This window comes from Chiloscyllium punctatum, chromosome 29 (genome assembly GCF_047496795.1).
Source record: "Chiloscyllium punctatum isolate Juve2018m chromosome 29, sChiPun1.3, whole genome shotgun sequence".
Lineage (NCBI taxonomy): Eukaryota > Metazoa > Chordata > Chondrichthyes > Orectolobiformes > Hemiscylliidae > Chiloscyllium > Chiloscyllium punctatum.
In genome coordinates, this window is record NC_092767.1 from 69080732 (window position 1) to 69108638 (window position 27907).

At 42.6% G+C, this 27907-nt stretch overlaps 1 protein-coding gene across 1 annotated transcript in view; it reads right to left on the reverse strand.

Annotated features, from left to right (window-relative positions):
- Nucleotides 1–204: 204 nt before the first annotated feature.
- Nucleotides 205–27907, reverse strand: part of LOC140454532 (hepatocyte nuclear factor 3-beta-like) — a 100403-nt gene continuing 72700 nt past the window's right edge. Inside the window, exon 2 of the mRNA XM_072549344.1 lies at nucleotides 205–3851. Within this exon, the coding sequence (XP_072405445.1) occupies nucleotides 2544–3851 (1308 nt within the window). The 3' untranslated portion in view covers nucleotides 205–2543. The remainder of the gene's footprint in view (nucleotides 3852–27907) is intronic.

The window sequence follows — 27907 nt, forward strand, 5'->3', positions numbered from 1 at the left end:
TACTGCAGATCAGAGTCGAGATTAGAGTGGTGCTGGAAAAGCACAGCAGGTCAGGCAGCATCTGAGGAGCAGGAAAATCGACGTTTCAGGCAAAAGTCCTTCATCAGGAGTGAGGCCTCATTCCTGAAGAAGGGCTTTTGCCCGAAACGTCGATTTTCCTGCTCCTCGGATGCTGCCTGACGTGCTGTGCTTTTCCAGCACCACTCTAATCTAGACTACAGTCAATGATGCCCACATCCTCTGAAAGAACTGGAAAACAAAACTCACTTTCTTGACTTGTACACAATATAGGATGAAGTATTAGGATTTCAGAGTGGGACTTTGTTTCCATATCTGAAATCCATCTTACATCATTACATGAAACATGTCAAACAGATTTATAAAATAATAAGGGGTATAGAGAAGGTGAATGGCAGGTGTCTTTTCCCTAGGGTAGGGGTTTCAAGACCAGGGGACATTTTTTAAGGTGAAAGGAGAAGGATTTTAAAAAGACAATAGTGAGTTATAAAGCAAGGCTGAGTGGTCTGGGACTTTTGTCCCTGGAGTGTCGGAGGTTGAGAGGTGACCTGATAGAAGTTAATAAGATAACAAAGGGTACAGGTAAAGTTCATGGTAGTTGTCTTTTCCGTGGGATGGGGGAATTTCAAAACCAGCTGGCAGATTTTGAAGGTGGGAGAGAGATTTATAAAAGTCATGAAGGGCAAATTTTTTATATAGTGAGTGTGGAATGAACTTCCAGAGGAAGTGGTGGATGTGGGTACAGTTCAAACGTTTAAAAGAGATTTGGATAAGTATATGAATAGGAAGGGGTTGGAGGGATATGGGCCAGGAGCAGGCAGGTGGGACTAGTTAAGTTTGGGATTATGGTCGGCATGGACTGGTTGGGCTGAATGGACTGTTTTTGTGCTGCACGATCCTATGTAAAGGGATGCTGCTATCTCATGAACAATGCTTTATAATGTACATTGGTACACCTAACAATAAATAAATCAAAGCAACGTCTCTGGGATGTTGCCTCAGGAATACAAGATTCCGGTATGTTTTGAGATATCCTCTTAGCCTTTTCAAACATGTAAATAGTTTCTATTTTATGTTTGGAAAATGCTGTTTTCCTGCAGACACTGGATTGAAGCTCTATTAAGGATTGTCAAAATTCCCCACAGTATTTTCCGCAAAATCTGTAAGGAACTGTTTTGTACTTGGTGTATTCACCTATAGATCATTTGTGAATTAAATATATTTTTGGAATATGTATGAACAGAAGGTGTCTGCTGATAACTTTGAGGATCCTAAATGATTGTGACTTTCTCACTCACACACACACTCTCACACACAAACACTCACACACACACTCTCTCTCACACACACACGCACTCACACTCTCTCTCACACAGACACAGATACAGATACACACACTCACACACACACACTCTCACACAGACACAGATACACACACACTCACACTCTCTCTCTCACACAGACACACACTCTCTCACACACAAACACACTTACTCTCTCTCACTCATACATACACACTCTCTCTCACATACACAGACAGGCACACACACACAATACTCACACAACCTGGAAAAGAGGGAAGTGAGTCATTTTGGAAGATTGAATTTGAATGCAGAATACAGAGTTAAAGGCAGGAGTCTTGGCAGTGTGGAGGAACAGAGGGACCTTGGGGTCTATGTCCAAAGTTGCCACCCAAGTTGATTGAGGTGTTAAGAAGGTGTATGGTGTGTTGGCTTTCATTAGCAGGGGATTGAGTTTCAGAGCTGTAAGGTTTTGCTGCAGCTCTATAGAGCCCTGGTTAGACCACACCTGGAATATTGTGTTCAGTTCTGGTCCTCTCATTATAGGAAGGATGTGGAAGCTTTAGAGAGGGCGCAGAGGAGATTTACCAGGATGCTGCCAGGACTAGAGGGCATGTCTTATGAAGAAAGGTTGAGGGAGCTAGGGCTTTTCTCATTGGAGTGAAGAAGGTTCATAGGTGACTGGATAGAGGTGTACAAGATGATGAGAGGCACAGATAGAGCCAGAGACTTTTTCCCAGGGCAGAAATGGTTATTACAATGGAGCATCATTTTAAGGTGACTGGAGGGAGGTTTAGGGGAGAGTGTTGGGTGTGCGGAATGCACTGCCAACATGGTATCAGAGTCAGATGCTCTAGGGACATTTTAAGTGATGCTTGGGTAGACACATGGATGATAGCAAAATGTAGGGTTTGTAGGCTGGCTTGATCTTAGAGTAGGGTAAAAGATTGGCACACACAACAAGGGCCAAAGGGCTCATACTTGTGCTCTACTCTTCTGTGTTCTATGTCTGACCTTGGGAATCCTGACAGGACCACACACATAAAGAAAGGTTGCAAAGAAATCAGATAAAGGCCTCGAGTGATTGGGGGAGGGGCAAGTTGGGCTGAAGAGGGGCCTTTCGAGAAGTCAGCCCCCATACCCACCCTCAATTTTCTCCCTTGCTTGTTGGCGACTGGAGTTGGAGAGAGGGTGGGGTGGGGTTGGGGGGGGGGGCATGTAGACTTATGAAGCATTGAGGAGCGACCTGTTGTACATGAGCTGATAATAGGAGCCGGGATCGTTGGCGACACCGGGCGGCTCGAAGCCGCTTTTGGCGAGCAGCGTGTTGTTGTTGTTGTTGTTGTTGTTGTTGTAGGAGTTGTTGTTGTATTTGTTGTTGTTGCTGCTGCCGCTGCTGTTGTTGTAGTGAGCGGGTGGTTCGAAGAGCTTGGCGTCCATTTTGTGCGGCTGCTCGGAGGACATCAGGTTCGTGATTGAGAACGGGTGGTTGAAGCTGTAGTGAGGGTCCATCTTCAGGTCCGTCTGGAGGTCGGGCAGCAGTGGGAGGAGGTGGTGATGATGGTGGTGGTGATGGTGATGTTGCTGTTGTTGTTGATGGTGGTGGTGGGCAGTGGCCGCCATGTTCTGAGGCAGAGGCGACGGTGACACCCCTGACGCTGAAGAGGAGGTGCCCACCGCCCTCTGGCAGCCGAGCTCGGTGAGGGTCCTCCTCTCCTCAGTGCCCGGCGGGGTGTCGCACTGACTGGACTCGGCGTCCTCGGAGCTGGGGCTAGAATTCTTCACGGCGCCGTCAATGGCGGCGGAGGAGGAGGTGGCGGCGGTGGTAGAGGAGGCCGCCGCCTCCCGGGGCGAGAGCTTCTCCTTCGGGCACTTGAAGCGCTTCTGGCGGCGCAGGTAGCAGCCGTTCTCGAACATGTTGCCCGAGTCTGGGTGCAGGGCCCAGTAGGAGCCCTTGCCCGGTTTGTCCGGTGAGCGTGGCACCTTGACGAAGCAGTCGTTGAATGAGAGCGAGTGCCGGATGGAGTTCTGCCAACGCTGCTGGTTGTCCCTGTAGTAAGGGAAGAGGTCCATGATCCACTGGTAGATCTCGTTCAGGGTCAGCATCTTGTTGGAGGCCTGCTGGATCGCCATGGTGATCAGGGAGATGTAGGAGTAGGGAGGCTTGGCGTGGCTGAAGTTGCGGCGGTATGGCTTGGAGTCCTTGCCCCTGCTCAGACCCGGCGAGAGCGCCAAGGAACCCAAGGTCTGGCCCATGGGCTGGTACGGGGACAGCGAGTTGGCCGGCGCTGTCTGACCCCCAGTCGGACCCACACCGGGGCTCATGGAGCTTGGCATCGACGAGAGTCCATTGGTGATGGGGCTGACCGTGCCCGGTAGCACTGAGAGAGGCGGGCTGAGGTTGGTGTAGGACATGTTGAGTGAAGCAGGAGAAAGGTTCCCGACGGAGCCCATGGAATTCATGCCCATGTAGGTGTTGATTGAGTTCATGGTGCCCAGACTGGGATTCATACTGCTTGCCACGGGGTACATCTGGGTGGGAGAAAGAAATTGAGTGTAAATGTCAACGTTCGACTGAGAAGACCAGAACAGAAACTGCTGGAAAAACCCAGCAGATCTAGCAGCATCTGTGGAGAGAAAGCAGAGTTAATGTTTCAGGACCGGTGACCCTTCTTCAGAACTTACTGAGAAGACTTCCCTTGTCTAATGGCACAGAAGACAAATATTGAAAGCACTATTCTTTACACCTGCTTCTTTCTTCAACAAACCAAGAGTTTGAGGTTGGTTGTTTGGTTGTTGAATGTGAAGTGTGTTGTGAGGCACAGGTCCAGTAGTTTGATTATGCCGTCTTTGTTGCTAGGTTCCCCGTCCTGTTGTCTGTTCTGTATGTCCAGCAGGTTGGCTATTGTTTCTCTGGCTAGGGTTTTGTCGATAGAGGTGAACAGTGCCTTTACATCGAATGAGACCATAGTTTCTTCCTTGTCTATATGTATCAAGAACAACAGATTGGGAATCTCTCCCACCCTTCCTGCTTGCCTTTGATGTGCGTTGGCAACATTTGCTTGTTTGGCCACCTTATGAATGCACTTTTGCTGGACTGGGAGTCAAATCCAGAGCTTCTGGTTCAAGCAGGGAGGCTAGCCCACTGGGTCAAGCAACCTCCATTAATAAATATTCCACCCAGTAAAATTTCATGTTTTCTTCAACATTAAGTCTAGAACCACAAGGCTTCCCAGAGCAAATGATTTATTAGGAAAAGCCACAAGTCAGTTTGTACACAGCAAGATCCCACAATCAACATTGCGACAATGACCACAGAATCTGTTTTTAGCGACGCTGGTTGAGGGATAAATAATGACCAGAATGATTCATACAGGGCTGAAAAGGCCCTTCGCTCGATCGAGTAATCACCCACGATGATTTACCACTAAAGGCATGTTAATTCCATTTTTCTGCATTTAGTACTAAAGGCGTGCTAATCCCATTTTCCTGCATTTAGCGCTAAAGGCGTGCTAATCCCATTTTCCTGCATTTAGCGCTCAAGGCGTGCTAATCCCATTTTCCTGCATTTAGTACTAAAGGCGTGCTAATCCCATTTTCCTGCACTTAGTACTAAAGGCGTGCTAATCCCATTTTCCTGCATTTATTGCTAAAGGCGTGCTAATCCCATTTTCCTGCATTTAGCACTAAAGGCGTGCTAATCCCATTTTCCTGCATTTAGCGCTAAAGGCGTGCTAATCCCATTTTCCCGCATTTATTGCTAAAGGCGTGCTAATCCCATTTTCCTGCACTTGTCCCATATTCTTCAATGTTATGATATTTCAAGAGTTTGTCTAAATTTTGTTTTAGAGGTTGTAAGGTTTCCAGTCTCCCCTGCCTTTCCAGGTAATGCATTCCTGACTCCCACCGCCCACTGAGTGGAGACGTTATTTTCCCCCAAATCCCCTCTGAATCTCTTGTCCCTTCCCCTAAAACTGTGGCCCCTCGTGCTTGACCCATCAACCAAGGGGAACAGCTGCTCACTATTCACCCTGTTCCTACCCCTCGTAATCTTACATGTGTCAATCATGTACCTCCTCAGTCTTCTGTGCTCGAAAGAATATAATCCAATTTTATCTAGTCTGTCCTTAAAAGAGGGGAGTTACTCTCCTCTTCTTTGAAGCAGTGCTCTGCCCAGGATGGTAAGAAACTACAGAAGTTGGTGTGCCCAGCCCAGACCATTACAGAATCCGACCTCCCATCCATGAGCACCTCTCGTTGCCGCAAAAAGACTGCCAAACATCATCATAGCCCCATTGCACCTCAGTAATGCTCCACTGCAACCCCTTCCATCAGGCAGAAGATACAGACACCTGAACACACGCACCGACAGGTTCAGGAACAGCTTCTTCCTTGCTGATGAACGGACCTCTCTAACTTCAAATAATATCAATCCTGCTTTGTACACCTCCTGTGTAACCCGGTATACCTCTCCCTGTCTGAGCAGCGTACGTTCTGTATGCCCCTACTTGCTATCATCTGCCGGTACACTTTGCAAAACAAAGCTTTTCACTGTACTTAGGTACACATGACTACAATAAATCAAACAAACAGAGGGCGGAAAGGATCTCGGCTTCACGTTTCATCTGAGCAGTGACAACCCCCAAGTAACAGACTGGAATCACCAGTTAGTATTGTGTGTTCAGAACTCTGAACGACAACCTTGGAGCACAGAGGTGAGAGTGGTACTCCAGGGACTGGTTGCGACTGTGCTTGTATTTTCAACGGTGACCACATTTCTGTAATAAACACAGAGAGTGCAGGAGAAACTCAGCAGGTCTGGCAGTATATCTGGAGAGAGAAACAGAATTATTATTTCCTGACCTGTACGACCCTTCTTCGGAACTACCTCGGTGTACTAGGTCGTTCTCAGTTCTGGTTTCCAAAACATTTTTTAAAAAATGGATTAGAGGAGAGACTGGAGGAGATCAGACCTCACTTTCTCCACACTGGAGGAGACGCAAGATTCAAAGGGGGATGATGCCGGAACTTCTTCCTACCAGGAAGAACTAAACAATATTTTGTATGCAGCTTCATAGTAGAAGAGACAAGAAGCAGTCAGTGAAAATCAAGAGACAAAGGTGAGGGAAGAACTTACAGCCATCAATGAGGAGAAACTAACAGGAATACAAAGGGGACCACAAGGAGATCTGGTGGGTGCAGAGGGTAGTGTCGCTACCTCTGGGCCAGGGGCTCCAGTTCAAGTCCCACTCCAGCACTTGGTGGCCATGCAAGGTGCATTTGTACTGTGGCCAAACAGCTTGACAGCCAGTAAATCCTTCCAGCATGTTTGTCGGCTGGTGGTAAGAGCAAGAGAGTCTTCTGGTCAGTCAGGCTGCAGGAGGCTTTGACAAATCACTGCAGTGTTTTGCTGAAAAGCATGGGCCAATCCAGCGGAGATGCAGAATCCCATCCTCGTAAATGAGGACGGGCGAAAAGACAGAAAGAAATGAAACACTGAAAAGACTCAGCATCCCCCACATTCCCGGGGAGTGAATTCCGCAGATTCACAACCTTTAGACAGAACTAGTTACTTCTCCTCTTTGTCTTGAATCTGCCATCCCCTGAGTCTAAAGCTATGACCTGTCATTCTAGACTACCCCAAAAGAGGAAACACCCTCTCTACGACCACTTTGCCAGTCCTCTTTAGCATTTATGTGCAGGTCGTTCTGTTATATAACACGTGTTTTGTCAACACGAGTTCGCTGTAACACGAATTGGGGGACACTGTTTCTCGAATGTGAACTTTTAAAACGCGTGTTGGCTGTAACACGATTACAGCTCCAATGCTCTAAGCACTGTTTTGAAAGTGCGATTTTCCCGTAACGCAGGGGCTGCATAAGAACGCAACCATGGCGTTATAGAAGAATTGCCTGTACCTTAATTAGATTGCCTCTCATTCTTCTTATACTCAGAGAGTATACTCCTAACCTGAGTAATCTTTCTTCAGAAGACAAACCCCTAATTTCTGGAGTCAATCAAGTAAGCCACTTCTTAAAAACCTCTACTGCAACGACATCCCTCCTCACACAAGGGGACCAAAACTGTACACAGTACTCCAGGTCTGATCTCACCAGAGGGAGCAGCTGCAGTGAACATCAGGGATGCATTTAATAGGAATGCATAAACACAGGAAAGAAATAGGAGGCTATGTTCAGCGGGTAAAATAAGAAGGGGGTTGGGTTCGGGGTGGGAGTAGGCTTATAATGAGCATAAACACCAGCCTGGAGAAGTTGGGCTGAGTAGCCTGTTTCCATGCTGTAATTTTGTTGTATTCTTATGGATGTATTTCTAAGCCTAAACTGAGATATGCCTGCTGCATTATTTAACTTTTAGTCATCAGATTAGATTTAACAGTCATTTGATACAAACATACATGTTGCAACAAGTAACATGCATTAGTCCTGCTTGTCTGTTGAAGGATACAGGTATTCCTGTGCTGTTTTTACATGCCCTTGTTGCTTATTGACAGACACACTTGGACAAATGGATATGTTGACACCGGAATATAATTACCCACCCTGATATAAATACACACACAGATATAAACCGACACATACACACTGATGTGAACACACACACTGACACATGAATATGGGGAGGTGATGGTGTAGTGGTGTTGTCACTTGACTAGGAGTGGAAGTAAGGCCATTCGGCCCATCGAGTCCACTCCGCCATTCAATCATGGCAGATGGGCATTTCAACGCCTCTTACCCGCGCTCTCCCCATATCCCTTAATTCCTTGGGAGATTAAGAATTTATCAATCTCGGCCTTGAAGACATTTAACGTCCCGGCCTCCACTGCGCTCCGTGGCAATGAATTCCACAGGCCCACCACTCTCTGGCTGGAGAAATGTCTCCTCATTTCCGTTCTGAATTGACCCCCTCTAATTCTTAGGCTGTGCCCATGGGTCCTAGTATCCCCACTTAACGGAAACAAATTCCCAGCGTCCACCCTTTCTAAGCCATGCGTTATCCTGATTAGTAAGCAAGGGACACAAATTGTAAATGCTGGACTCAAAATGCTAACTCTGTTTCTCTCTAAAATGCTGCTGAATTTCTCCAGCACTTTCTGGTTTTGATTCAAGTTGCTAGCGTCCACAGTTTTTAAGATTTTATTACAGTAATCCAGCCATGCAGGCAATGCAGGTTTGAATACCACCACAGGAGATGTTGAAATCTGAGTTGAATAAAAGTCCAATAATGCTCTTTGTTGATTGTCATGAAAAACCTCTCTGCCTCTCAATGCCCTGTAGAGAAGGAAGTATGCTGCATGTAACTCCAGACCCACTGCAATATGGTTGACTCCGAACTGACCGGGTTTGGCTTTTATCAAATTACTAAAGAGTCTCAACAAAAAGGAATGAAATCAGACCCATGACCTGGGGATTGGAAACCATAGGATCCCTACAGTGAGGAAACAGGCCATTCATCCACACCGATCGCAACTCACTCAGACCTACCCCCTATCTCTGCAATCCTGCATTTCCCATGGCTAATCCACCTAGCCTACACATCCCTGGACACTATGGGGCAATTTAGCATGGCCAATCCACCCTAACCTGCACATCTTTGGACTGTGGGAAGAAACCGGAGCACCCGGAGGAAACCCACACAGACATGGGGAGAATGTGCAAACTCCGCACAGTCGCCCAAGAGTGGAGTCGACCCCGGGTCACTGGTGCCGTGCGACAGCGAGGCTAACCACTGAGCCAACCTGCTGCACGTTGAATGAGCTCTGTTCACCTTTCCCAAAAAGTTGGAACAACATACCTTATCTCGATAACGAGGGAGCATCCCTGTGTCTGCCTGGTATCAAACCAGGAACCTTTCATGTGTGAGGTGTACATGGTAACCACTAGACTACAGAAACACAATGTAACGAAAATGGAAAACACAGCCAGTCAACTCTGCAAAGTTCTCCTTACTAACATCTGGGGGCTAGTGCCAAAATTAGGGAAGCTATCTCATACACCAGTCAAGTCGACATCATCATATTCATAGAACCACACCTTACAGATAAGACCTCAGGTGAAACCATCCCTACCTCGGATATGTCCTGGCATGCTGGCAGAACAGACTTAACAGAGGTACAATGTTATTTTGTCAGGAGGGAGTCACCCTGGTAGTTTTCGAGCTTGACTCTGGACCCCATGACCTCAGAACATCAGGTCAAACACAGGCAAGGGAACCTCCTGCTAATGATCACATACTGTCACCTCAGCTGATGAATCAGTACTCCTTCAGGTTCAACACCACTTGGAGGAAGTACTGAGAGCAGCAGGGACACAAAACATACTCCAGGTGAGGGACTTAAAATATCCATCACTAAGGGTGACTTGGTAGCACTAATGTTGGTCAAGTCCTTAGGACATAGGTACAGGATTGCGTTGTTGGTGGTGAAGGAGCCAACAAGAGGGAAAGCAGTCTTCCCTTAATCTTCATCAAACTGCCTGTTGCAGATGCATCTGTCCATTAACGTATAAATAGGATTGATCACTACATAGCCCTCATGAGACCAAGTCCCATCTTCATATTAAGAATACCTTACGTCGGGTTGTGTGGAACTATCGCCGTGCCAAATGGGACAGGCTTTAAACAGATCCCGCAACTCAACATTCAATATCCATGAAGCACTGTGGATCGTCAGCAGGACCAGAATCACACTCAAACCACAATTTGCAACCTCATGGCCTGGCGTATCACCCGTCTCTACCATTACCATCAAGCCAGGGGATCAATGCTAGCTCGATAAAGGGTGACGGAGGGCATGCCAAGAGCTTACAAAGCATACCGAAATGTGAGATGTCAATCTGGTGAAGCTATAATACAGGATGAATGTGCCAAACAGCATTAAGCAGTATGTAGTAGAACAGGGCTTAGCAACTCAACAACTGATGGATAAGATCTAAGCTCTGCAGTCCTGCCTCACCTTGTTGTGAATGGTGGGCAATGAAACAGATCACCAGAGGAGGAGGCACCACAAATATGGCTTTAGCGACGGGGAAACATAACCGATCAGTACAAATGACAACATTTGAACAGTCTTTTAGGAGTGCAAAGTGGATGTTCATCTCAGCCTCCCCTGGAGAACCCCATCATTGCAGGTGCCAGTCTTTAGACAATTTGATATCCGAAGGGCCTGTTTCCACACTGTAAGTAATCTAATCTAATCTAAGTAGGGATGGGTACATGAATAGGAAGGGTTTGAAGGGATATGGGCTGGGTGCTAGCAGGTGGGACTAGATTGGGTTGGGATATTTGGTCGGCATGGACAGGTTGGACCGAAGGGTCTGTTTCCATGCTGTACATCTCTATGACTCTCTAAGTAATGAAATAAACACACTCACTGACATACTTGATATAAACATTCCAATTGATACAAGCGTGTGTACCCTTCCAGAGAAGTGTTACAATGTCAAAGGTAGCCACTTTGTCCATCGTGTCTGCTCTGGCTTTTATGAGCAATCAAGTTGCCATTCCCTTGCCTTTACCTCTTGCACATTGATTCTAATTAAACAATCATCCTTCTCACTGCTTCGACGAAACCTGCTTCCACCAGGACATTCCAGACCTTAACTGCTCACGGTTTGTAAATGTTGCACTACACCCTGAATTTGCATATTTTGCAAAACACTTTAAAACTGTGCCCTCTGCATCTCAAGCCTTTTGCATATAGGAACTGTTTTCCCACCCCCCCACCCCCCCCATCCCATCTATCCAGACCACTCATGATATTGAAAACCTCTGTCAAATCTCCCCAAGGCCTTCTGTCCAAGAAAACCAGTCCCAACCTCTCCAAACTTTCCCTCAGAACGGAACTCTCTTATCCCTGGAAGCGTTCTTGCAAACCCCTTCCGCGCTCTCCCCGCTGCATTCACATCCTATCTGCAGAGCAGCACCCAGAACTGCTCCACAGTACTCCAGCTGAGGCCTAACCATACATTCATCTTGTATGCTGCTTTTGCACTCTGTGCTGCTATGAATGAAGTCTGGAAAAAAAAAAGCATTTTTTAAATTAATAACTGTCTTTGCCTGTCCTTCCAACTTTAATGAATAATGGACATATAGGCCCAGGCTTTTGTTCCTGCACATCATTTTGCAATAGCCCTTTGTTTTTGACTGTCTGCTTTGGCTACGTGCCAAAATATATTACTTTCGCCTCATCCATACCCTCCACCTATAATATATGTCCAAAGTGATTACATTTTGAAATACATAGAAAGGCCATTGAACATCGTCTGCCACTTATCTGCTCATTGCATCAATGTGCGAAGTTCCTTTCAAATACCATACCCTCCTCACAGTTTACAATTCTCCCAAGGTTTCTGTTGTTTGAAACTTTGTAGTTGTCCACTGTACACTACGATCTAGATCAATGTGCATCAGGGAAAGCAGAGGTCCCAATACTGATTCATGGGGACCCCCACTACAGCCCCAAAACTGCCCCTTACCTGTTTCTGTCTCCTTCCTTACCCCTCAGCCAGTTTTATACCCGCATTGCGACAGGTCTATTTATTCCATGACCAATCCCTCAAACAATCTTGCCTCCAAATTTCTGCTGTCCCGTTTAAACCGTGACCTATCAGTGTCATCATAAATCTGTTGTGTGGGTTTGTATCAAATGCCTTCGTGTACCCCACATCCTAATGAAGGGCTCCGGCCCGAAACGTCGATTTTCCCACTCCTCGGATGCTGCTGTGTTTTTCCAGCAACACACTCTCACTCTGATCTCCAGCATCTGCACACCTCACTGTCTCCTACACCACATCAGCAGCCCAGCCCTCATCAACACTCTCTGTTACTTCTTCAAAAACTCAGTTTCATAGAACAGAATCCCTCCGGTGTAGAAACAGGCCATTCAGCCCAGCAAGTCCACACTGACCCTCTGAAGAGCATCCCACCCAGTCCCTGCATTTTCCACGGCTAATCCAACTAACCCACACATCCCCTGGGCACTATGGGAAATTTAGCACAGCCAATCCGCCAAATCTTTGGAAAGTGGGAGGAAACCGGAGCACCCAGAGGAAACCCACGCAGACACGGGGAGAATGTGCAAACTCCACATAGACAGTCGCCCAAGGCTGGAATCGAACCTGGGTCCCTGGCGCTGTGAGGCAGCAGTGCTAACCACTGAGACACTGTGCCGCCCCAAAAAGGGACATTCTGGGATTAATAGGATTAAACCTTTTCTATGTGTTTCAAAATTTAATCACTTTGGATATATAGCATGGGGGAGAGTATGGATTATTCTTTCATTTCTTTTCTGAATTGACTTCTGTTCTATGGTTAGTCTTCAGCATTGCATATTTGAATTTCAGCAGAAAGCATTTTGTTAAAGGGGAAACAAATCTATCAAGCCGTGCTCCTGTCAGGGATTTAATTTGTTCTTTCATAACTTCAGTTGGGACCCTAACAGTTTCACCTGGTCCAGGTGCCTTGTCAAATTGCAGCATGGTAACTTATCCAATACCTCTTCCTTCTATACGTTAAACCCTTCTAGTGATGGAGGTTCCTCCTCTGTCAACAAGGCATGTGCAGTACCTGTCTTGTAAATAAACATGGAAAGTATTGATTCAAAACCTCAGCGTTTTCTCTTGCTTCTAAGTGTAGATCTACTTCTTGGTCCCTATTTGGATCCTACTTCTCTCGCCACTACTGACATAAACACATACTTACAGACGTAAAACTCACATTGCACAATGTTCAGCATCACTCACAACTCCCCACAGACTGCAGCAGCCCTTGCCCAAATGCAACTTAGACCTGGACAATATCCAGGCTTGGGCCACACAACTGCCAGGCAGTGACCATCTCCAATAGCAGACAGTCTGTTGACATTCAAAGGCGTTACCATCACTGATTTCCCCACGATCAACATCCTGGGGGGGGGGGGTTACCATTGACCAGAAACACAACCGGACTCACCACATAAACACAGTCGCTACGAGAGCAGGTTAGAGACCAAGAATACCGCGGCAAGTCATTCACCTCCTGACTCCCAAAAGCGTGTCCACCATCTCCAAGGCACAAGTCAGGAGTGTGATGGAATACTCCCCACTTGCCCCTGGAGGGGAGCAGTTTGAAAAACACTCACGAAGCTCGACACCATCCAAGACTAAGCAGCCTCCTTGACTGGCATCACACCCCTCAAGCAGTCAGTCCCTCCACCACCAATGCTCAGCAGCAGCTGTATGTACCATCTACAAGATGCAGTGCAGAAATTCACCCAAGATCCTCAGACAGCACCTTCCAAACCCCTGATCACTTCTGTCTAGAAGGACAAATGCAGCAGATATATGGGAACACCACCATTTGCCATTTCCCTTCAAGCCGCTTCCCATCTAGATTTGGAAATATAATGCTGCCCATTACTCTCACTGGGCAAAAATCTTGGATTTCCCTGTGTAATGGCTTTGTGGGTCCACCGACAGCACATGGAATACCACGGTATGATGAAAGCAGCTCATCACCACCTAATCAAGGTCAACTCAGGTTGGGCAATAAATGTTGACCAGCCAGCGATGCCCACAACCCAAAACAGAACACACACACACACACACACACACACACACACACACACACACACACACACACACACACACACAAATACTGGTATGACCACACACTGACAGACTTATATGAAGGCAGATACTGTCACACTGATATAAACACAGAAAATGAAACACTGCGATAATGACATAGGCATACAAATACAGACACACTAATATAAGCACACACTGACACAATCTACACAATCAATAACATAATACAAACACACTGACACACTGATATAAACACACACTGATAGAAACACATACAGACATGCTGATATAAACACTGACACACTGATATAAGCACACTCACTGACACATTAATATAAACACACTGACACACTGATATAAACACACACTGACACACTGAAACACATACACCCTCACACTGATACAAACGCACACACTCACACGCTGATAAAAACTGACACACTGATATGAATACATATACAGAGACAAGATTAGAGTGGTGCTGGAAAAGCACAGTGGATCAGGCAGAATCCGAAGAACAGGAAAATCAATGTTTTGGGCAAAAGTCCTTCATCATCCTCACTCCTGTGTTTTTCCAGCACCACTCTAATCTTGACTCTGACGCCCAGCATCTGCAGTACTCACTTTTGCACATATACAGAAATATTGACATACAGTATACAGACCCAAACACCATGATATGAATTCACATATTGATGCATTGACTGGAAACAAATACTGATATTAACACTCACGCTGACACACTATATAAATACACACAATGATATAAACACACTCACTGACATAGTGATGCAAACATTTATAAATACAGTCACTGTTGCATTAATCAAAATAGACACTGTCACGTTGATATAACTCAGAAAGTGGCACTCTGCCATAAACATATACACTGATATAAAAACAAAAACAAACTCTCTATATAAACATACATTGTCATAGTGATAAAAACAGAACCATTCACAAAGCATAACCACTCACAGAGACAAACTGATAAAAAAATCCACACTCTCACAATGATATAAACACAATCATTGACACAGAAATATAAACACACATTGATACACAGACAAGTTGATACAAACACAGGCTGACTCAGTGATATAAACACACACACTGTTATGAACACATGCAGAGACATGGATATAAACACACAGACAAACCGATATAGTCGAACACACTGACACAATGATGAAAACACAAACTGCAACACTGATATTAATACACATTGATATAAACATGCACTGAGGCAATTATATACATCTGTTGACACACTAATATAAACACAATGACACAAATACACTATAAAAACACACACACAGTGATATAAGCACAATGATAGATACATTAATATATAATCTTACACACTGATATAAACACAATCACTGACACACTAATTTAAACACACACTGACACAGTGATATAAACACACACTGACACACTGATATAAACATATATACTGACATAAACACAATCACTGACATAAACACAATCACTGACATACTAATATAAACACACACATTACTGACACACTGATATAAACACACACTCTGACACACTGATATAAACACACACACTGACACACTGATATAAACACACAGACTAGGACACAGTTTAAAAACACACAAACTGACAGGCTGATCTAATACGCACCGTTGCACTGATAGAAACAGACACACCGTTATACCGATATAAACACACTAATTAACACACACAGCATGCTGATATAAATACATATTTTGCCACATCGATACAGCAATATAAACACACATTGATATAAACTTCTCACTGACACCATTATAAACACACACACTGACACACTGATATAAACACGCAACGACACAGTGACATAAACACACACACACTGACACACTGATATAAACACGTACACTAACACGCTGATACAAGCACACATACTGACACAGTGAAATAAACACGCACACTGATACAAACACATGCACTGACACACTGATATAAACACACACTGACACTGTGATATAAACACACACACTGACACACTGATATAAACACACTCACTGACATAAATACACACACTGACACACTGATATAAACACACACTGACACTGATATAAACACACACACTGACACATTGACATAAACACACACACACGGACACACTGATATAAACACACACACTGACACAGTGATATAAACACACACACACACTGACTCACTGATATAAATACACACACTGACACACTGATATAAACATACACTCTGACACACTGATATAAACACACACTCTGATACACATATAAATACACACACTGACACACTGATGCAAACACACGCTCTGACACACTGATGTAAATACACACACTGACACACTGATGCAAACACACACTCTGACACACTGATATAAATACATACACTGACCCATTGAAATAAATGCTCACACTGACATACTGATGTAAACACACAGAGACAAACTAATATAACAAATGGTACATGCAAAATATCACATTGATATAAACACACTAACATAAACACACAGATATAAGTACACTCACTGACACTGACATAATCACACAGAGACAAACTGAAATCACAAATAATATATGCAAAATTTCGCCCTGTCATAAACACAATGACACACTGATATAAACACTCACTGTCACTGTGACATAAACACACAGAGATAATATATAAACACACATTCAAGGATATTCACACAACAATACTGATATTAACTCACCCATTAATACACAATGATATAAACACACTAATACACTGATAAAAACACACATTCACACACTGACACATACATATAAAAACATACACTCCGACACAGATGTAAACACACATTACCATAACAATATGAACATTTTGACACAGCAATATAAATGCACACGGTGAAAGTGAGGACTGCAGATACTGGAGATCAGAGACAAGATAAGTATGGCGCTAGAAAAGCACAGCAGGTCAGGCAGCATCTGAGGAGCAGGAAAATCAATGTTTCAGGCAGGAACCCTTCATCAGGAATAAAGCCAATATAAATGCAGACACCAACTCACTGATGTAAATAGATATTGACACACTTATATAAACTCACACACTGAGACACTAATTTAAAGCACATAAACAAACAGACTTATATAACACATAATGACACACTGATATAAAACCACAGTGACACACAGAAATAAAGACACACATGGATGCAGGAATATACTTACACACAATGACACTGACATTAATGTAAACGCGCACACGGGCAAGTATCAAAAACACTCCCTCTGCCACACACACAGACACACACACACACAGACACACACACACACTCAAAGACACAAACACACCCACACACACACTCACATACACACATACAGACACAGACACACATACAGACACAGACACACACACAGATACACACACACAGACACACACACTCACATACACACACCCATGCACAGACACACACACAGGCACACACACACAAAGATACAAACATCCTCACTGACAAAGTGGAATAAACGCACAGATTGACTTGTTGATTTGGCTCACATTGCTGTCCTGAGGTAAATACACACACTGACACAGTGATATAAGCACACACTAACACAGTGATATAAACACACACTGACACACTGATATAAACACACACTGACACAGTGATATAACACACACTGACACAGTGATACAAACACACACAATGAAAAATAAAATGATATAAACACACACACTGACACACTGACATAAACACACTCACTGACACACTGATATAAACACACACACTGACACACTGATACAAACACACACACTGACACAATGATATAAACATACACACTGACACACTGATATAAACACACACACTGACACACTGATACAAACACACACACTGACACAATGATATAAACATACACACTGACACAGTGATATAAACACACACACTGACACACTGACATAAACACGCTGACAAAGTGATATAAACACGGACTTACACACTGATAGAAGCACACTCACTAACACTGATTATCACTGATACAAACGTACACACTGACACACTGACAGAAACACACTCACGAACACAGTCTAACACTGATATAAACACGGACTTGCACACTGACAGAAAAACTCACACTAACACAGACCAACACTGATATAACTACACAAACTGACACACTAATACAAACGTAGTAACAAAGACTAGCAATGATAAAAACACGTAGACTCTCACACTGAGAGATTCACACTCACTAACACAGACCGACACTGATATAAACACACACTGATAGAAACACATGCACTAACACAGTCTAATACTGATATAAACACACACTGACACACTGACAGAAACAGACTCACTAACATAGACTAACACTAATATAAACACGCAATAACACACTGATAGAAAAACACTCACTAATACAGACTAACATTAGTACAAACGCGCCCGAACACACTGATAGAAACACAGTCACCAACACAGACTAACACTGACATATATATGCACTGACGCATTGACAGAAACACACTCACTAACACAGACTAACGCTGATATAACCACACACTGACACACTGATAGAAACTCTCACTGACACAGACTAACGCTGATATAACCACGCACTGACAAATTGATAGATACACACTCACCAACACAGACTAACATTGACATAAATATGCACTGAGGCATTGACAGAAACACACTTGCTAACACAGACTAACGCTTATATAACCACGCACTGACACACTGATAGAAACACAGTCACCAACACAGACTAACACTGACATATATATGCACTGACGCATTGACAGAAACACACTCACTAACACAGACTAACGCTGATATAACCACACACTGACACACTGATAGAAACTCTCACTGACACAGACTAACGCTGATATAACCACGCACTGACAAATTGATAGATACACACTCACCAACACAGACTAACATTGACATAAATATGCACTGAGGCATTGACAGAAACACACTTGCTAACACAGACTAACGCTTATATAACCACGCACTGACACACTGATAGAAACTCTCACTAACACAGACTAACATGGATATAAACACACACTGACACACTGATAGAAACACACTCACTGACACAGACTAACACTGATATAAACACACACTGACACACTGATAGAAACACACTCACTAACACAGATTAACACTGATATAAACTCACACTGACACACTGATAGAAACACACTCACTAACACAGACTAACACTGATATAAACACACACTGACACACTGACAGAAACACACTCACTAACACAGATTAACACTGATATAAAAACGCACCGAAACACAGATGTAAACACACTGACTATCACAGACTAACACTGATAGAACCACGCACTGATACACTGATAGAAACACAGTTAAAAATCAGACAACATCAGGTTATAGTCCAACAGGTTTAATTGGAAGCACACTAGCTTTCGGAGTGACACTCCTTCATCAGGTGATAGTGGAGGGCTCAATCGTAACACAGAATTTATAGCAAAAATTTGCAGTGTGATGTAACTGAAATTTTACATTGAAAAACTGATTGTTAAGTCTTTCATCTGTTAGAATACAGTGATAGTTTCACTTCTTTCATGTGTAAATCACAAAACCATTTTTTAAAGTTGCATTCTCGGGTTAGCTGTTAACAATGGTGATAGCTAGACAATATGTTGAAGGTGTTAGCCCCCTGTGTTCTCTGTCTATGACCTGATGTTTAGATTGATTCTAATCTAAAATGTGAGATTACAGAGTTTTACATAAATTCATGCAGTTTTTAACCTCAGAGTTCTACATGAATGTATGCAGTTTTTGAGCAAAGTGCAATGTAACTCTGCAAGTACAAATTCACCCCACAAAATATATGTGTGCATGTGGGTCTTTGTCTCTGTGTGTGTGTCTGTCTGGGGTGGGGGTTGTGAGTGTGAGAAAGTGTGTGTGTGTGTGTGTAGCGAGTGCAGAATGTCTTAAGTCTGTGAGGGGGTGCATGTTTGAGTGTGGGAGTGTGTGTGTCCATAAGGGTGTGTGTGGGTGTCTGTGTGTGTGTCTGTGTGTACCTCTGTCCATGTGTATGTGAGAGTGTGCGTGTGTAGGAATATCTGTGTATGTGTGTAGTGCAACGTTGATCATCTGTAATGTGACATGAACCCAAGGTCCTGGTTGAGGCCCTCCCTATGGGTACCGAACTTAGCCATCAGCCTCTGTTTGGCCACTTTTCTCTGCTACCTGTCCTGAAGTCCACCTTGGAGGATGGTCACCCGAAGGTCCGAGGCTGAATGTCCTGGACCACTGAAGTGTTCTAGATCGAGCCCCCCACTATCACCTGATGAAGGAGCGTCGCTCCGAAAGCTAGTGTGATTCCAATTAAACCCGTTGGACTATACCTGGTGTTGTGTGATTTTTAACTTTGTACACCCCAGTCCAACACCGGCATCTCCGAACCATGATATAAACACACTCACTTACACAGACTAACACTGATATAAACACGCACTGACACACTTACAGAAACACCCTCACTAACACAGACTAACACTGATATAAACACGCACTGACACACTGATACAAACACGCACATTAACACAAACTAACACTGATATAAACACACATTGACACACTGATAGAAACATACACTCTGACACACTGACATAAATACACACTGACACACTGATATAAATACACAGATTGGGACACTGATATAAACACACAGACTGAGACACTGTTTAAAAACACCCAAACTGACAGGCTGATCTAATACGCACTGTTGCACTGATAGAAACAGACACACCGTTATACCGATATAAACACACTAATTAACACACACGGCATGCTGATATAAATACATATTTTGCCACATTGATACAGCAATATAAACATTGACACACATTGACAGACTGATATATGTACTCAGTCACAAACTGTTATATACACAAACTGACAAACTGACGTAAACACATCACTGACCCACTGACATAAGCACACATATTGATACACTGATATAAACACACACACTGACACATTGATATAAACACACGCACTGACACATTGATATAAACACAGACTTACACACTGATAGAAGCACATTCACTAACACTGACTATCACTGATACAAACGTACACACTCACATACTAACAGAAACACACTCACTAACACAAACTAATACTGATATAAACATGCACTGACACACTAATAGAAACACACTCACTAACACAAACTAATACTGATAGAAACACACACAGACACACTGATAGAAAAACACTCACCACCACAGACAAACACTGATAAACACACACTCACCAGTATACAGACTAACACCCATACAAACGCTCACTAACACACTGATAGAAACACAATCACCAACACAGACAAACACTGATATAAACACGCAATGACACGCTGAGAGAAACACACTCACTTACATAGATTAACACTGCTATAAAAACACACCGAAACACAGATGTAAGAACAGTAACACAGACTAACACTGATATACCCACGCACTGATACATTAATAGAAACACACCCGCTAACACAGACTAACACTGATATAAACACGCAATGACACACTGATAGAGACACACTCACCAACACAGATAAACACTGATATAAACGCACACTGACACACTGATAGAAACACACTCACCAACACAGATAAATACTGAAATAAACACACACTGACACACTTGCAGAAACACACTCACTAACACAGACTAATACTGGCATAAACACCTGCACTGATACACTGATACAAACATGCACATTAACACAGACTAACACTGATATAAACACACATTGACACACTAATAGAAACACACTCACCAACACAGACTAACACTGATATAAAAACGCAATGACATGCTGTCAGGAACACACTCACTTATACAAACTAACATTGATATAAAAACACACTGAAACACAGATGTAAATACAGTAACACAGACTATTACTGATATAACCACGCACTGACACACTGATAGAAACACACTCAATAACACAGACTAACACTGATATAAACCCACAAGGACGCACTGATAGAACCACACTCACCAACACATGTAAAAACTGATATAAACCCGCACTGACAAACTGATAGAACCACACTTACTAACACAGACGAACACTGATATAAGTGTGCAATGGTACACTGATAGAAACACACCCACTAACACAGACAAACACTGATATAAACACGCAATGACACACTGATAGAAACACATTCACTAACATAGATAAACACTGAAATAAACATGCACTGACACACTTACAGATTCACACTCACTAACGCAGACTAACACTGAAATAACCACGAACTCACATGCTGATAGAAAAACTATCACTAACACAGACTAACACTGGTATAAACACCTACATTGATACACTGAGACAAACATGCACATTAACACAGACTGACACTGATATAAACACACATTGACACACTGAATGAAACACACTCACCAACACAGACTAACCCTGATATAAACACGCACTGACACACTGATAGAAACACACTCACCAACACAGACTAACCCTGATATAAACACGCACTGACACACTGATAGAAACCGTCTCACTGACACAGACTAACACTGGTATAAACACATACACTGATACACTGATAGAGACACACTCACTAACACTGACTAACACTGATACAATCGCACACTGACACACTGATAAAAAAAATTCACTAATACAGACAAGCACTAATACAAACACATACACTGACACACTGATAAACACACACTCACTAATAAAGACTAACACAGATACAAACGTGCACTAACACACTGATAGAAACACATTCAGCAACACAGTCTAACACTGACATAAATATGCACTGACACATTGACAGAAACACACTTCCTAACCCAGACTATCACTGATATAAACACTCAATGACACGCTGTCAGAAACACACTCACTTACACAGACTGACACTGATATAAAAACACACCAAAACACAGAATTAAATACAGTAACATAGACTAATACAGATATAATCACGCAATGACACACTGATAGAAACACACTCATTAACACAGATAAGCACTGAAGTAAACACGCACTGACACGCTTACAGAAACGCACTCACTAACACAGACTAACACTGATAAAACCACACACTGACACGCTGATAGAAACACCCTCACTAACACAGACTAACACTGATATAAACACCTACACTGATACACTGATACAAACACACACATTAACACAGACTAACACTGATATAATCACACACTGATAGAAACACACTCACTAACACAGACTAACACTGATATAAAAACACAACGAAACACACATGTAAATACACTAGCTAACACAGACTAATACTGATATAACCATGCACTGACACACTGATAGAAACACACTCACTTACACAGACTAACACTGATATAAAAACACAACGAAACACACATGTAAATACACTGGCTTACACAGACTAATACTGATATAACCATGCACTGACACACTGATAGAAACACACTCACTAGCATAGACTGACACTGATATAAACACGCACTGACATACTGACAGAAACACACTCACTAACACAGACTAACACTGACATAAACACGCACTGACACAGTGACAGAATCACTCTCACTAACAAAGACTAACACTGATATAAACATGCAATGTCTCACTGACAGAAACACAGTCACTAACACAGACTAACACTGATATAAACTTGCACTGACACACCGATAGAAACACACTCATGAACACAGATAAAAACTGACACACTGATAGAAACACTCTCACTAACACAGACTAACACTGATACAAACACATACATTGACACACTAATAAACACACTCACTCACTAATACAGAATAGCACTGATACAAATGCGCATTAATACACTGACAGAAACACAGTCACTAACACAGACTAACACTGATATAAAAACGCACCGAAACACAGATGATAACACACTGACAACACAGACTAACACTGATATAGCCACACGCTGACACACTGATAGAAACACACTCACTAACATAGATCAACACTGACAAAAACACGCACTGACACACTCATAGAAACACTCACTAACACAAACTAAAATTGATATAAACACGCAATGCAACACTGATAGAAACACACTCACTAACACAAACTAATACTGATAGAAACACACACAGACACACTGATAGAAAAACACTTACCACCACAGACAAACACTGATAAACACACACTCACTAGTATACAGACTAACACCCATACAAACGCTCACTAACACACTGATAGAAACACAATCACCAACACAGACAAACACTGATATAAACACGCAATGACACGCTGAGAGAAACACACTCACTTACACAGATTAACACTGCTATAAAAACACACAGATGTAATAACAGTAACACAGACTAACACTGATATACCCACGCACTGATACACTAATAGAAACACACCCGCTAACACAGACTAACAATGATATAAACACGCAATGACACACTGATAGAGACACACTCACCAACACAGATAAACACTGATATAAACGCACACTGACACACTTATAGAAACACACTCACCAACACAGATAAACACTGAAATAAACACGCACTGACACACTTGCAGAAACACACTCACTAACACAGACTAATACTGGCATAAACACCTACACTGATACACTGATACAAACACACACATTAACACAGACTAACACTGATATAAACACACATTGACACACTAATAGAAACACACTCACCAACACAGACTAACGCTGATATAAAAACGCAATGACACACTGTCAGAAACACACTCACTTATACAGACTAACATTGATATAAAAACACACTGAAACACAGATGTAAATACAGTAACACAGACTATTACTGATATAACCACGCACTGACACGCTGATAGAAACACACTCAATAACACAGAGTAACACAGATATAAACGCACAAGGACACACTGATAGAACCACACTCACCAACACATGTAAAAACTGATATAAACCTGCACTGACACACTGATAGAACCACACTTACTAACACAGACGAACACTGATATAAGTGTGCAATGGTACACTGATAGAAACACACCCACTAACACAGACAAACACTGATATAAACACGCAATGACACACTGATAGAAACAAATTCACTAACATAGATAAACACTGAAATAAACATGCACTGACACACTTACAGATTCACACTCACTAACGCAGACTAACACTGAAATAACCACAAACTCACACGCTGATAGAAAAACTATCACTAACACAGACTAACACTGGTATAAACACCTACACTGATACACTGAGACAAACATGCACATTAACACAGACTGACACTGATATAAACACACATTGACACACTGATAGAAAACACACTCACTAACACAGACTAACACTGGTATAAACACCTACACTGATACACTGAGACAAACATGCACATTATCACAGACTGACACTGATATAAACACACATTGACACACTGATAGAAACACACTCACCAACACAGACTAACACTGATATAAACCCACAAAGACACACTGATAGATACACACTCACCAACACAGATAAACACTGATATAAACACACACTGACACACTGATAGAGCCACACTCATCAACACGTATAAAAACTGATATAAACCTGCACTGACACACTGATAGAACCACACTTACTAACACAGACTAACACCGACATAAGCGCACAATGATACACTAATAGAAACACACTCATCAACACAGATAAACACTGATATAAACACACATTGACACACTGATAGAAACACACTCACCAACACAGATTAACACTGATATAAACCCACAAAGACACACTAATAGAGACACACTCACCAACACAGATAAACACTGATACAAACACACACTGACACACTGATAGAACCACACTCACCAACACATATAAAAACTGATATAAATCTGCACTGACACACTGATAGAAACACACTCACTAACACAGACCAACACTGATATAAACCCGCACTGACACACTGAGAGAAACTGTCTCACTGACACAGACTAACAGTGGTATAAACACATACACTGACACACTGATAGAGACACACTCACTAACCACTGACTAACACTGATATAATCGCACACTGACACACTGATAAAAAAACATTCACTAATACAGACAAGCACTAATACAAACACATACACTGACACACTGATAAACACACACTCACTAATACAGACTAACACAGATACAAACGTGCACTAACACACTGATAGAAACACATTCAGCAACACAGTCTAACACTGACATAAATATGCACTGACACATTGACAGAAACACACTTCCTAACCCAGACTATCACTGATATAAACACTCAATGACACGCTGTCAGAAACACACTCATTTACAAAGACTGACACTGATATAAAAATACACCGAAACACAGATGTAAATACAGTAACACAGACTAATACAGATATAATCACGCACTGACACACTGATAAAAACACACTCATTAACACAGATAAGCACTGAAGTAAACACACACTGACAAGCTTACAGAAACGCACTCACTAACACAGACTAACACTGATAAAACCACAGACTGACACGCTGATAGAAACACACTCACTAACACAGACTAACACTGATATAAAAACACAACGAAACACACATGTAAATACACTGGCTAACACAGACTAATACTGATATAACCATGCACTGACACACTGATAGAAACACACTCACTAGCATAGACTGACACTGATATAGACACGCACTGACACACTGACAGAAACACACTCACTAACACAGACTAACACTGACATAAACACGCACTGACACAGTGACAGAAACACCCTCACTATCACAGACTAACACTGATATAAACTTGCACTGACACACCGATAGAAACACACTCATGAACACAGATAAACACTGACACACTGATAGAAAAACACTCACTAACACAGACTAACACTGATACAAACACATACATTGACACACTAATAAACACACACTCACTAATACAGAATAGCACTGATACAAATGCGCATTAATACACTGACAGAAACACAGTCACAAACACAGACTAACACTGATATAAACACGCACTGAAACACAGATGATAACACACTGACAACACAGACTAACACTGATATAACCATGCGCTGACACACTGATAGAAACACACTCACTAACATAGATCAACACTGACATAAACACGCACTGACACACTCATAGAAACACACTCACTAACACAAACTAATATTGATATAAACACGCAATGCAACACTGACAGAAACACACTCACTAACACTAACTAATACTGATAGAAACATGCACTGACACACCGATAGAAACACACTCATGAACACAGATAAACACTGACACACTGATAGAAACACTCTCACTAACACAGACTAACACTGAAATAACCACACACTGACACACTGACAGAAACACACTAACTAACACAGACTAATGCTGATATACACACGCACTGACACAGTGACAGAATCACTCTCACTAACAAAGACAAATACTGACATAAACACGCAATGTCTCACTGATAGAAACACACTCACTAATACAGACTAGCACTGATACAAATGCGCACTAACACACTGATAGAAACACACTCACTAACACAGAATAACACTGATATAAACACACACTGACAGAAGCACACTCACTAAAACAGGCTAATACTGACATAACCATGCACTGACACACTGATAGAAACACACTCATGAACACAGATCTACACTGACACACTGACAGAAAAACACTCAATAACACAGACTAACACTGATACAAACACATACATTGACACACTGATAAACACACACTCACTAATACAGACTAGCACTCATACAAATGCGCACTAACACACTGACAGAAACACACTCACCAACACAGACTAAAACACTGATATAAACATGCAACGATACACTAAAAGAAACACACTCACTAACACAGACTAACACTGAAAAAGCCACGCACTGACACGCTGATAGAAACACTCTCACTAACACAGACTAACACTTGTATAAACACCTGCACTGATACACTG